The 14,343-nt window shown below is 39.6% G+C and overlaps 1 protein-coding gene across 1 annotated transcript in view; it reads left to right on the top strand.

Annotated features, from left to right (window-relative positions):
- RBL1 (RB transcriptional corepressor like 1) overlaps positions 1-14,343 on the top strand; it is a 74,616-nt gene that overhangs the window by 26,934 nt on the left and 33,339 nt on the right. The window contains exons 10-12 of the mRNA XM_059406968.1: positions 1,173-1,285; positions 1,479-1,582; positions 12,574-12,711. Of these exons, the coding sequence (XP_059262951.1) occupies positions 1,173-1,285; positions 1,479-1,582; positions 12,574-12,711 (355 nt within the window). The remainder of the gene's footprint in view (positions 1-1,172; positions 1,286-1,478; positions 1,583-12,573; positions 12,712-14,343) is intronic.

Raw genomic sequence — 14,343 nt, 5'->3', positions numbered from 1 at the left:
ACTGAGCCACCCAGGCGCCCAATAAAATCTTTTTTTAAAAATCATTAAGAAGAGAAAATATGTTTATAATACTGCACTGTATTTACTGAAAAAACCACTTATAAATGGACTTGCACAGTTCAAACCCATTTTGTTCAAGGGTCAACTATAACTATTTTATATATACATGAATACTGCCACATCATCTTTTTTTTTTAAGTAGGCTCCATGCAGAACTTAGAGTCCATTTGAGGGCTTGAACTCATAACTCTGAGATTGAAAGTCACACACTTAACCAACTGAACCACCCAGGCACCCCTCTATTTTAAGAAAAATAGAGGGTTTGGGGCACCTGGGTGGCTCAGTGGGTTGAGCCTCTGCCTTCGGTTCGGGTCATGATCTCAGGGTCCTGGGATTGAGCCACATGTTGGGCTCTCTGCTCAGTGGGGAGCCTGCTCCCTGCCTCCCCCCCCGCCTGCCTCTCTGTCTACTTGTGATCTCTGTCAAATAAATAAATAAAATCTTAAAAATATATATAGAGAGAGGGTTTATTAAATTATAATTTATATCAATGGGATTCATCCTTTTAACTGTATAATTGTATGAGACTTGACAAATGCATGCAGTTATATAACCACAATAAAGACTTAAAATAATTCCATTAACCCTCAAAATTTATGCCCCTTTTAGTCAACCCCTGTGTCAATTCCACCTCTGACAACAACTGATATATTTTCTTTCTTTTTTTTTTTTTTAAAGATTTTATTTATTTATTTGACAGAGATCACAAGAAGGCAGAGAGGCAGGCAGAGAGAGAGAGAGGAGGAAGCAGGCTCCCTGCTGAGTAGAGAGCCCAACTGGGGACTCGATCCCAGGACCCTGAGATCATGACCTGAGCCAAAGGCAGCGGCTTAACCCACTGAGCCACCCAGGCGCCCCAACTGATATATTTTCTATTCCTATAATTTGCCTTTTCTAAAATGTTATATAAATAGAAACATAAAAAAGTTAATACTCACTCTGCTAATGTTGAATTTCCAAAACATTATGCCAAATGATTTGTTTAAAAGTTTTCAATTTATTTGAAATACACTGTTCATATATCAAGGCTTACAACTGGGACCAGAATTGGAATAAATGTTGGTAGTCTGGCGTTTTTCTCCTGGTAATTAGTTTCCTCTTGTATTTCATAGATCTTGTATGCGTAATCCTATGGAAAACATTATGAAAATAGTGAAAGGAATAGGAGAGACTTTCTGCCAACACTATACTCAATCAACAGATGAACAGCCAGGATCACACATAGGTAAGGAGACAAAACTAAACTTGACGCAGCATTAAAAGTAGACAGACTGGCCTGATAAAAAGGTAGAAATTAAATTATTTTCCTCCCCAGCTATTATTAATGTATGAGATTTAAGTTTATATAAGTTTTGTTCTTTGGTCCTTAACAGCTACATTTCATTAACATGTATTTTCCCTTTTATTCCCCTCCTTAGACTTTGCTGTAAACAGACTAAAGCTTGCAGAAATTTTGTATTATAAAATATTAGAGACTGTAATGGTTCAGGAAACACGAAGACTTCATGGAATGGACATGTCAGTAAGTAAATCTACTCTTCCAGCCACTGGCAAGGTCTGAAAATTCCTGAGCCTGAAAGCAGTGTGTTGAGAGGCTGCATAGTGTGTCTTGGGAATCAGCAGTTAATAGCAAACTTAGCCAGTATGATTAGCTAGTTGGCCTTAGTTGTCTTTTGCACATCCATAGCTAGCCACCTATGATACATCATCAGTATCATTTCCCTTCAGGTCCTTTTTTTGTCCTTCAATCCCAGCTAGCTAATAATGAGATGTACCCCCCCAACTGTTAACCCAATGATAATTAAGATATTTGCTTATACCTCCTAGGGATTTTGGAGGAATAAAATGCTTGTTAAAAAATTGCTGTGTTGGGGGGCGCCTGGGTGGCTCAGTGGGTTAAGCCGCTGCCTTCGGCTCAGGTCATGATCTCAGGGTCCTGGGATCGAGTCCCGCATTGGGCCCTTTGCTCAGCAGGGAGCCTGCTTCCCCCTCTGTCTCTGCCTACTTGTGATCTCTCTCTCAAATAAAATAAATAAAATCTTTTAAAAAAAAAAAAAAGATTTTATTTTTTAAGTAATCTCTACACCAAATGTGGGGCTCAAACTCAAAACCCTAAGATCAAGAGTCACCAACTGAGTCAGGCAGGTGCCCCAGCATTCACTTTTTTTTTAAAAATTCCTTTATATAGCTATTGGAGGGTGCCTGGGTTGCTCAGTGGGTTAACCCGCTGCCTTCGGCTCAGGTCATGATCTCAGGGTCCTGGGATCGAGTCCCGCATCGGTATATATAATATATATATATATAAGGAAAACCTTATATATACCTATTGGAGAGAGTGGCCAGAGTTATCAAATGTTCCAAGAAAACAAAGCAATTTTTTTATTTTTTAGAGAGAGTGAAAGAGTGCAAGAAGGGAGGGGTGAAAGGAAGAAAGATAATCCCAAGCAGGCTCCATACTCAGCATGGAGCCTGATGCAGGTCTTGATCTCACAACCCTGAGATCATGACATGACCTAAAATCAAAAGTCTGACACTTAACTGACTGAGCCACATAGGCACTCCACAGAGCAATTTTAAGATTTTATTTATTTGACAGACAGAGATAACAATTCGGCAGAGAGGCAGGCAGAGAGAGAGGAGGAAGCAGGTTCACTGCGGAGCAGAGAACCCGATGCAGGGCTCGATCCCAGGACCCTGGGATCATGATCTGAGCCGAAGGCAGAGGCTTTAACCCACTGTGCCACCCAGGCGCCCCCAACAGAGCAATTTTTTTTTTTTTAAAGATTTTATTTATTTATTTGTCAGAGATAGAGGGAGAGAGAGCGAGTGAGCACAGGCAGACAGAGAGGCAGAGGGAGAAGCAGGCTCCCTGCTGAGCAAGGAGCCCGATATGGGACTCGATCCCAGGACACTGAGATCATGACCTGAGCCGAAGGCAGCGGCCTAATCCACTGAGCCACCCAGGCGCCCAAAAAATAAAATCTTTATAAATAAATAGTCAAAGCTGTTGGAGTGCCTGGCTGGCTCAGTTGGTAGAGTATGTGACTCTTGATCTTGGGGTCATGAGTTCAAGCCTGCTGGGTGTAGAGCTTACTATAAATAAGCAAATGCATATATATATATATGTACATACATACAGTTTATAAAAACTCAAAGCTCTTATATGATCTTTCACTTTCCTCCTCTTCCTTGTCACTGTTGGAGTCCTCTGACTTTGCATTCCAGTAGGAACAGGCTGATATCAAGGGATGCTTCACAACTAATGTAATAAAATTTCTCTTCTCTTTTCTTTCTGGAAATTTTCCTCTCTCTTCTGAGTTAGTCACCCTTTTTCCTGGATTCCATGGCTTTCTCTTTTATGATTTATCTTAATATATTTGTTTTGGTTTTTTAAAAAGATGTTATTTATTTATTTGACAGTGAGAACAGGAACACAAGCAGGGGGAGTGGGAAAGGGTATGCAGGCTTCCCATGAGCCAGAGAGCCCTATGTGGGGCTCAATCCCAGTACCCTAGGATCATGACCTGAGCTGAAGGCAAATGCTTAACAACTGATCCACTCAGGCCCCTCATCCTAATATTGGACAAAGCATATGCTTCCGTAACTTTCTGAAAAAGAAGTAAATTTTCAACTTTTTATTTTGAAATAATTACCTTTGAGGTGAGTTTCTTGTAGGCAGTATATAACTGAGTCACATTTTTTAATCTACTCTCTTAGTTTCTTTAAAGAAAATTATAAAAATAGTACAGAGATCAGGTGTCCCCAGTGGCTGCATTTTACATGGTGTAATATCAAAACCAGGAAATGAACATTGGAATAATATCTGCCTTCCTGTTTATCATTGCGTCCTTGTAGGTTAATTCAGTAGTGCCCCCAAAATCAAGATTCTCAGTTGTTCTGTTATCACAATGATCTCCCTCATGCTACCTTTTGAAGTCATACTTACTCCACTCACATTTCCTGTGAGTTCAGTTCTTTTAAATTTGTTGAGGTTTATCTTATGAACCCCAGTGTGTATTCTGCTGTTGTTGGGTGGAGTGTTCTCTAAATGTCAGTTCTTTTGTGTTGGTTGATGGTGGTGTTGACCTCTGTATTCTTACTGATTTTCTGTCTAGTTTTATCAAGTGTTGAGAGAACAGTATTGAAGTCTCCAAATGTTATGGTAGATTTATCTATTTCTCCTTTCAGTTCTTTTTCCTTAAGATTTTAAGTAATAGTTCCACCCAGTGTAGGGCTCAAACTCACAACCCCAAGATCAAAATTTGCATGCTTTACTGACAAAGTCAGCTAGGGCCCCCTCTCCTTTCAGTTCTATTAGATTTTTTTAAATCCATGTATTTTGAAGCTCTGCTGTTTGCTACATACACATTAAGGATTGCTATGTCTTCTTGGTAATTGATCCTTTATCATGAGGTAATGTCCTTTCTGAAGCTGATAACTCTTTTTGTTTTTATTTTTAAGATTTTATTTATTTGACAGAGAGCGACACAGTGAGAGAGGGAACACAAACAGAGGGAGTGGGAGAAGGAGAAGCAGGCTCTCCGTCCTACAGGGAGCATACAGGGCTCACTCAGAACCCTCGGATCAGGACTTGAGCCAAAGGCAGACGCTTAACAACTGAACCACCCAGGCACCCCTATTACAAAGTCTGTCATTTTTTTACATATAGCCACTCCTGCTTTCTTTTGATTAATGTTTGCATGGTCTTTTTCCATACTTTTATTTTTAACCTATATTTGAGGTGAGTTTCTTGTAGGCAGTATATAACTGAGTCACATTTTTTAATCTACTCTCTTAGTTTCTTTAAATCGTTAAATTTAGACAACTTTAATTATTATATATTAGGGTATAAGTCTGCCATTTTATTTCTTGTTTTCTGATTGTTCTTTTCGTCCCCCCCCCCCCCCCACTTTCCTGTTGATTACTTGAACATTATTTAGTAAGCTTTGTGCCCAAAATGGTTATTGAACTCAAGTCCCTGAGATCAAGAGTCACATGGGGGCACCTGGGTGATTAAATTGGTTGGGTAGCTGCCTTCGGCTCAGATCATGATCTTGGAGTCCCAGGATTGAGTCCCACATAGGGCTCCCAGCTTAGCGGGGAGTCTGCTTCTTCCTCTGACCCTCTCCCCTCTCATGCTCTCTCCCACTCTCTGTCAAATAAATCTTTTTTTAGAAAAAATAATTTATTTAAAAAAAATAAAATCTTTTTTTAAAAAAGTCACACAGTCTACAGACTGAGCCAACCTGGTACCCTTACTTGAACATTTTTTAGAGTCTATAGATTTGTTTAGTGGTTGCTCTAGGTATTACATTATATATGCATAACTTCACAGTCCATTAGTATAGACATTTTGTAGTTCAATAAAATGTGGAAGCCTTAAGTCCCTTTATTAAAAGTCTGCATAATGGGAGCACCTGGATGGTGCAGTTGGTTAAACATCGAGCTCTTGCGGGGCGCCTGGGTGGCTCAGTGGTTTAAAGCCTCTGCTTTCAGCTCCGGTCACGGTCCCAGCATCCTGGGATCGAGCCCCACATTGGGCTCTCGGCTCCAAGGGGAGCCTGCTTCCTCCTCTCTCTGCCTGCCTCTCTGCCTGCTTGTGATCTCTGTCTGTCAAATAAATAAATAAAATTTTAAAAATCAATTAAAAAAAAAATCCAGCTCTTGGTTTCAGCTCAGGTTATGATCTCAGGGTCATGAGATTGAACCCCATGTTGGGCTCTGCGCTCAGTACAGACTCTCTGCTTAAACTCTACCTCTACCACTCCCCAACCTCTAAAAATAAGTAAATAAATCTTTAAACACTCTGCATAGATTCACACTTGATTGATGTTTGTTTGTATAGAATTTTAGACTGATAGTCATTTTGCTTTATGATCTTGAAGGCATTACTTCATTATCTTCTACATTCCAGTGTTGCTAATTAGAAATCCAATGGCATTCTAATTTTTACTACTGCTATGTGATCTGTTTTTATCTTCTGGAATCTTAGTAGTATCTTCCTTTTATGTCTTATGTTCTAAAATTTACAATAAAGTCTTATCGTGGTCTTTTCATTCATGTGTTGAGCATTCCTACAAAGGTGCCGTGTTAGTCCAGAAATTTATGTCTTGCAGTTCTGGATCATTTTATTGCATTATTTCTTAGATAACATATTGCCAACTGTTTTATCTTTCTGGAGCTGTTACTACTCAGTTGAGGAACTTTGTGGATGGACCCTTTTCTCTTATTTTCCATTTCTTTATTCTACTTCTAAGGATATTTACTCAACTTTTCGTCCTCCAGTTCTAATGAATTTTTTTTATTTTTGGTGTATTCTTATTTCTAAGATCTCTTTCTTGTTCCATGAGGTTAAATTTAGATTTCTTTGGTGTCTTATGTTGAATTTGTTGTCCCTTTCTTCTGAGTTTTTTTGGCTTTATTTATTTACTTATTTATTTAATAATTTTTTTAAGGGGCGCCTGGATGGCTCAGTGGGTTAAGCCGCTGCCTTCAGCTCAGGTCATGATCTCAGAGTCCTGGGATCGAGTCCCGCATCAGGCTCTCTGCTCAGCAGAGAGCCTGCTTCCCTCTCTCTCTCTCTGCCTGCCTCTCCATCTACTTGTGATTTCTCTCTGTCAAATAAATAAATAAAATCTTAAAAAAAATAATAATAATTTTTTTTAAATTTTAAGTAGGCTTCATACCTCAGAGAGCTCGAACTCACAACTTTGAAATCAAGAATCACTTGCTTTATCTACTGAGCCAGCCAAGAGCCCCTTTGGGATTTTTTTTTTTTAAGATTTTATTTATTTATTTGACAGAGATCACAAGTAGGCAGAGAGGCAGGCAGAGAGAGAGAGGAGGAAGCAGGCTCCCTGCTGAGCAGAGAGCCCCAGGACCCTGGGATCATGACCCTGAGCAAAGGCAGAGGTTTTAACCTACTGAGCCACCCAGGTGGCCCGTATTTCCACATCTTAAAATATGTTATCCTGTCAGTATAGCTGATTCTTTTCTTTTTTTTTTTTAAGATTTTATTTATTATTTGAGAGAGAGAGAGAGAGAGCGCGAGCGCACAAGAGGGGGAGGGTCAGAGGGAAAAGCAGACTCCACGATGAGTGGGGAACCCACTGTGGGGCTGGATCCTTGGGACTCAGAAACCATTACCTGAGTCAAATGCAGACACTTAACTGAGTAAGCCACCCAGGTGCCCCAGTATACCTGATTTTTTTTTTTTTTAAGATTTTATTTATTTGACAGAGAAAGAGATCACAAGTAGGCAGAGAGGCAGGCAGAGAGAGAGAGGAGGGGAAGCTGGCTCCTTGCTGAGCAGAGAGCCTGATGCGGGGCTCGATCCCAGGACCCTGAGATCATGACCTGAGCCGAAGGCAGAGGCTTAACCCACTGAGCTACCCAGATGCCCCAGTATAGCTGATTCTTAAATGAATGAATTTAAGATTACGAATGGGTCCATTTAGAGCAAACAGACTAAAGATTATTTTACACATGCATCCAAATAAGATATCTGGAAATATACATAAAAAACTGGAAACGGGGCGCCTGGGTGGCTGAGTGGGTTAAAGCCACTGCCTTGGGCTCAGGTCATGGTCTCAGGGTCCTGGGATTTCGTCCCGCATTGGGCTCTCTGCTCAGCAGGGAGCCTGCCCCCCTCCCCCGCCTGCCTCTCCATCTACTTGTGATCTCTCTCTGTCAAATAAATGAATAAAATCTTAAAAAAAAAAAAAAAAAACTGGAAACGGTAGTTACTTAAGCAAAGAGGAATTCAATAGTGGTGAGCTAGGAACAAGGAAATTTACTTTTTACTCTGTATCTTTGATATGTTTTAAACGTTGTACTTATTCCAAAGAATAACCTAATAAATAAATGTATGCTATAAAATAAAGGAAACAGACTGTCATGTATGTATGCTATGATACTTAAGATATTTTTTAGTACCTGTTTTTATTGATTAGCTGTTAATTTTAAAAATGCACCTAAGAACTTCTAGGCATTTTGTCATTTCAGAAATGATTTTTCTCCATATATTTGATTTTGAAAAATAAGATGAAGGAATAGAGAAACGTGAGTTAATTTCCATATACAATCACAATGTCATTGCTATGGCCCTAAAGTTTGAAATGCAACAGGCAAAAGCAAAAATCCATGTAGTTAGAGCATGTTAGATGTTAACTGAATTTGTGACTAAAGTAACAAACCAAAGGCTAATTTCTTCAGTATATAAGTTTCTATGAATCAACATGAAAAAGGCTAACAAACATCCTCAAAATGAGGAAAGGATTTGCATACTTAGAAAAGGAAATAACATAGCATTGAAGACAGGAAAAGGTGCTCAACCTTTCTAAAAAGAAAAAAAAAAGCAAACTTAACCACTGAAAAAAACATTTTTTAACCTCTTCAGTTGTCAAAAATCCTAAAGTTTGAAAATGCTTCAGTGACTCCTCATTTCAGAATGAAGCCAAACTCTTTGTCATGGCCTACCAGTCACTGGGAATTTGGGTCTGGTCCTTGATTTAACTTCTTTTCCTTCTGCCTTTATTTGCTTTTTCATCCTCCCCTAGTCATCCTGGCCTTCTGGTGCTTCCTGGAATACCCTAGGAGACCCTATGCATTATGACTTTTGAAATGCCTATTTCCGTTGCCAATAATAATCTTTCCCCAGGTCTGCAGAGTTAACTTCCTTACTTCCTTCAAGTCTGCTCAAATATCACCCCATGAAACCCAGAAGCACTACACTCCTGATTCCTTAGACCCTGATCATTCTTTCCAGAACATATTCCAGTTTCTAACATACTATATGATTTTATGTTTATTTATACTATGTATTATTATACATAACATTATTTTTGTCCCCTGCTAGAAATATAAACCCCACTAGAGAAGGGATTTTGGTTTATTTCATTCACTGATGTGTTGTAATCACCTAGAACACTGCCTGAATCCAATAAATATTTGTAGAGTTAATGTCACATTGTGCTGGCAAGGTGGTAGGGAGAAAAGCATGCCCTCACATCTCTGGGGGGTAAAACTGTTATTACCTCCATAAAAGTCATTTGGCAGTATTTTAATTTGAAATGACAAGTGACATATCCTTCAACCTGGCAATTGCACTTTTAGAATTTTCTTCTGAAGACACATTTGACCTTGTGTGAAATACACATATCTGTAGTTACTGTAGCACTTTTTATGCCAAAGATTGGAAATTATCTAAGTGTCCATTATTATAACAAGTAAAATGAAATCCTGGGCAGGAATAAAGAATGAGAAAACTCTTATAGAAAAATCTCAAAGATATTAATGTGCAAAGTGTAGAAAAATGCAAGGGATATAGAATACTATAATTTGTGAGAAAAGGGAAGAGAATACACATATTTTCTCATAAATGCATAATTTTACCTTGGAGATCTAAGAAACCAGTAGCATGATACCTTCAGGGAGGTGAAATGGATGGCTGGGAATATATATATTTTTAAAGATTTTATTTATTTGACAGAGAGAGATCACAAGTAGGCAGAGAGGCAAGCAGAGAAAGAGAGGAGGAAGCAGGCTCCCTTCTGAGCAGAGAGCCCAATGTGGGACTTGATCCCAGGAACCTGAGATCATGACCTGACCTGAAGGCAGAGGCTAAACCCACTGAGCCACCCAGGTGCCCCTGGCTGGGAATATTTTATAACTTCTGAACTTTGAAAACATACGTATTACGTATTATTTTTAATACGTAATACGTATTATTTTTAAAATTTTTGTAAAGATTTTATTTATTTATTTGACAGAGATAGATCACAAGGAGGCAGAGAGAGAGGAAGGGAAGCAGGCCCCTTGCTGAGCAGAGAGCCAGATTCGGGGCTCGATGTGGGGCTCTATTCCAGGACCCAGGGATTAGGACCTGAGCTGAAGGCAGAGGCTTTAACCCACTGAGCCACCCACGCGCCCCTGGGATTTTATTTTTAAGTAATCTCTACACCTACCATGGAACTCACTTACAACCCCAGAATCAAGAGTTGCATGCTCCACCAACTCAGCCAGCCAGGTGCTCTTTTTCTGTTTTTGTTTTTGTTTTTTAAAGGTTTTATTTATTTATTTGACAGAGATCACAAGGAGGCAGAGAGACAGGCAGAGAGAGAGGAGGAAGCAGGCTCCCTGCTGAGCAGAGAGCCCGATGCGGGGCTGGATCCCAGGACCCCGGGATCATGACCTGAGCCGAAGGCAGAGGCTTTAACCCACTGAGCCACCCAGGCGCCCCTCTTTTCCTGTTTTAATCTTTGTCTTTCAATTGGAGGATTTCCTCATATGTTGGCTTATTCTTGGATATCCACATGTATTTGAATAAAAATGAAACGTTAATAAACCCTTATGGTCACTGAGCAGTTTGCTTCAAAGCTTTGTATGTAAGAATGAGAATGTAAGTCCAGCAGTCTCATGTGACCATGTAGTATTAGGGATCTTCAACTCTTGGTGTCTTTTTTAAGATTTTATTTATTTATTATAGTGAGAGCGAGCACAAGCAGGGTGAGGGGCATAGGGAGAAGCAGACTCCCTGCTGTGCAGGGAGCCCTATATGGGGCTCTATCCCAGGACACCGGGATCATGACCTGAGCTGAAGACAGACACTTAATTGACTAAGCCACCCAGACACCCAACTGTTGGTATTCTTTTTTTTTTTTTTTTTTTAAGATTTTTTTTTTTTTTTGACAGAGAGAAATCACAAGTAGATGGAGAGTCAGGTAGAGAGAGAGAGGGAAGCAGGCTCCCTGCTGAGCAGAGAGCCCGATGCGGGACTCGATCCCAGGACTCTGAGATCATGACCTGAGCCGAAGGCAGTGGCTTAACCCACTGAGCCACCCAGGCGCCCCACTGTTGGTGTTCTTAATGTTCTGAAATATTTCTGTTTCGGTAGAGAAGTATCTGCTCATCTCTTACATGAACATTCGTATTGTGGAGTAGAGCAAAGAAGGGAAGCTTGGTCTCACAATGCAGTATGCAGACTTTCACATAAAACCAGTCTCTTCTATGCCTGGTGTTCTCAAGCTCCACGTCTCCCTAATTCAGAATGGGGCTTGAGTGGGGACTTGAGTTCTAACTACAACAAACTTTCAAATCATCCATTCACATTAGCCCCTGCCTAATCTCTACTTTCCATTCTATCTATACCCTCAATTGCTGTGTTTTACCTAGGTTGTATGGAACAAATTCATTAATTCTAAGTGTCTCTCTTGAGGCCCTTGTTTGACCATCCTACTTTCTGCTAGGTAATTTGTCATGTACTCTAGTTTGTAGTTACAGCTGACTTCTAGTTTTATCCAAGGTAGTTTCTGTTTCTTATTCTCTTTGCTGATTTGGCATGATAGTTGAGGAAGGATGGTGACAGACACTTTTTTAAATAAAAATTTATGTTAAATCTTTCCCCTCCTTTTTTAAGGATTTATTTATTTACATTTAGAGTGTGCCCATGTGTGGGAAGTCGGGGGAGGGGCTGCGGTTTGAAGGAGGAAGGGCAGTGGGAGAGAGAGAATTTCAAGCACACCCCCACTGAGCATGGAGCCCAACTTAGGACTTGATCTCAGGACTCTGAGATCATGACCTGAGCTGAAGCTGAGAGTAGGATACTTAACCTACTGAGCCACCAAGGCCCCAGCTTATGTTAAATCTTAAACTCAGTGGTAAGCAGGACTTTTATTTTATTTATTTTAAGATTTATTTATTTATTTATTTGACAGACAAAGATCACAAGTAGGCAGAGAGGCAGGCAGGGAGAGGAGGAAGCAGGCTCCCTGCTGAGCAGAGAGCCTGATGCAGGGCTCCATCCCAGGACCCTGGGATCATGACCTGAGCTAAAGGCAGAGGCTTTATCCCCAGGTGCCCCAGGACTTTTATCTTCTTAATAAAATACTTCTCTGAACTTTTAAAAAGTCTTAGCTGTGACATTATACCTTTGATTTTATTGTTTTGATTTACAAATTTTTATGTTGGTGTGCCTGGGTGGCTCAGTGGGTTAAAAGCTCTGCCTTCGGCTCAAGTCATGATCCCAAGGTCCAGGGATCAAGCCCCGAGTCGGGCTCTCTGCTCCGCAGGGAGCCTGCTTCCTCCTCTCTCTCTGCCTGCCTCTCTGCCTACTTGTGATCTCTTGTCTGTCAAGTAAATAAATAAAATCATTAAAAAAAAATTTTTTTATGTTGATGAAACAGTTGTCCTAAAACTGGTATTTAAACAAATGGAACCAAAGGGGGAAAAAAATTGAACTAATCCTGATGCTTCCACTTGATGGGAATATTGACTGTTTTATTACTTCAAAGCAGATTGTTGTGTATGCCTCATTTAAATATAAGATCTACAATTGAGCAAGATTATATTTTTTAAGAAAACTCTATCAGTTTGAGAACTCATGTTTTTATCTTTGATAATCTGGTATAATATAATGTACAGAGATTATTTTATCTTATTTCTATAGTCATCTTTATAGAATGGCAAAAGCTGAAATTGCTGAGAAATACTAAACTGTTTTTTCTGTTCTCCAAGGTTCTTTTAGAGCAGGATATATTTCATCGTTCCTTGATGGCCTGTTGTTTGGAAATTGTGCTCTTTGCCTATAGCTCACCTCGTACTTTCCCCTGGATTATTGAAGTTCTCAATTTACGACCATTTTATTTTTATAAGGTGAGATGAGAGCTACAGTAACACTTAATGTTACCTAGTGTCCTATTTAAGACTGGTGCCACTATTATTCTTATTGGTATGATTTAGTTAATATTTTGTCATCTGTGCTACTTTCAAAGTATTGATAGGAAGGTTAGTTTCAAGGGTTAAATTTTTATACCTAAGATATGCCTAAAGTTATGGAAAATGCAGATCATTGGAAAGCTTACCCATTTGAATTGCTGACTGAGTGGGGTTTAAATATTTTTTTAGTGACTTAAGGAAAATTGCTTCTATATATTTGCTTCAATGTTGATGCGTATTTTCACATTTTTCTTTTCTTTTCACATTTTTCTTTTAAGGTAATTTTATTTAGGACAATGTTGTTTTTGACCTTATCTGATAGCAACTCATTTTTATTTGTAACATGCATTTTTTTTTTTAAAGATTTATTTATTTATTTGACAGAGCGATAGAGAGAGAGCACAAGTAGGCAGAGCAGCAGGCAGAGGGAGAGGGAGAAGCAGGCTCTCCATTGAGCAGGGAGCCCAGTGCGGTGCTTGATCCCAGAACCCTGGGATCATGACCTGAGCAGAAGGCAACGCGTAAGCAACTGAGCCACCCAGGCGCCCCTGTAACATACTTTATTCATTCAAAAAGTTAAATGCCTGGGCGCCTGGGTGGCTCAGTGGATTAAGCCGCTGCCTTTGGCTCAGGTCATGATCTCAGGGTCCTGGGATCGAGTCCCCAGTTGGGCTCTCTGCTCAGCAGGGAGCTTGCTACTCTCTCTCTCTCTCTCTCTGGCTGCCTCTCTGTCTACTTGTGATTTCTCTCTGTCAAAATAAATAAATCTTTGAAAAAAAAAAAAAAAAAAAAAAAAGGTTAAATGCCTAGCGCCTGGGTGGCTCAGTGGATTGGGCCTCTGGCTTTGGCTCAGGTCATGATTTCATATCCTGGGATCGAGTCCCGCATCAGGCTCTTTGCTCTGCAGGGAGCCTGTCTCTTCCTCTCTCTCTCTGTGCCTGCCCGTTTGCCTACTTGTGATCTCTCTGTCAAATAAATAAATTCTTAAAAAAAAAAAGTTAAATGCCTTTGCTTTTTAACCACATAAATAATACATTCTCCTTGAAGAAAAACAAGAAGATATATAAATATAAATATTAAAACCATACATTATAATCCTAATTATAAATAATAATCACTTAATACTTTTTTTTTTTAAAGTATCATTTGATAGAGACACAGCGAGAAGGGAAATACAAGCAGAGGGAGTAGGAGAGGGAGAAGCAGGCTCTCCACTGAGCAGGGAGCCTGATGCGGGGCTCAATCCCAGGTCCTGGGATCATGACCTGAGCCGAAGGCAGACACTTAATGACTGAGCCACGCAGGCACCCCTCACTTAACGCTTTTGTGTATATACTTACAGAGTTTGTTCTAGGATTTACTCTTATTAAAATGGAATTATATAAGCATTTTAATATGTTATTTTAAATATTTTATTTAAGTTACATGTTATATATAAATATGTAATATATAATATAAATATGTTATATATGTTATTTTTAATACGTTATTCATTCTGTTCTTTGAGCTATTGGGAAAAATAGTCTGAGAATGAGCAGTAAATCCAAAATAGCATAGGAAGTGGAACCC

This window comes from Mustela nigripes, chromosome 7 (genome assembly GCF_022355385.1).
Source record: "Mustela nigripes isolate SB6536 chromosome 7, MUSNIG.SB6536, whole genome shotgun sequence".
Taxonomy (NCBI): Eukaryota; Metazoa; Chordata; class Mammalia; order Carnivora; family Mustelidae; genus Mustela; species Mustela nigripes.
Note: the sequence above shows the minus strand (reverse complement) of the source record. Positions and strands in the feature narration are given on the sequence as shown.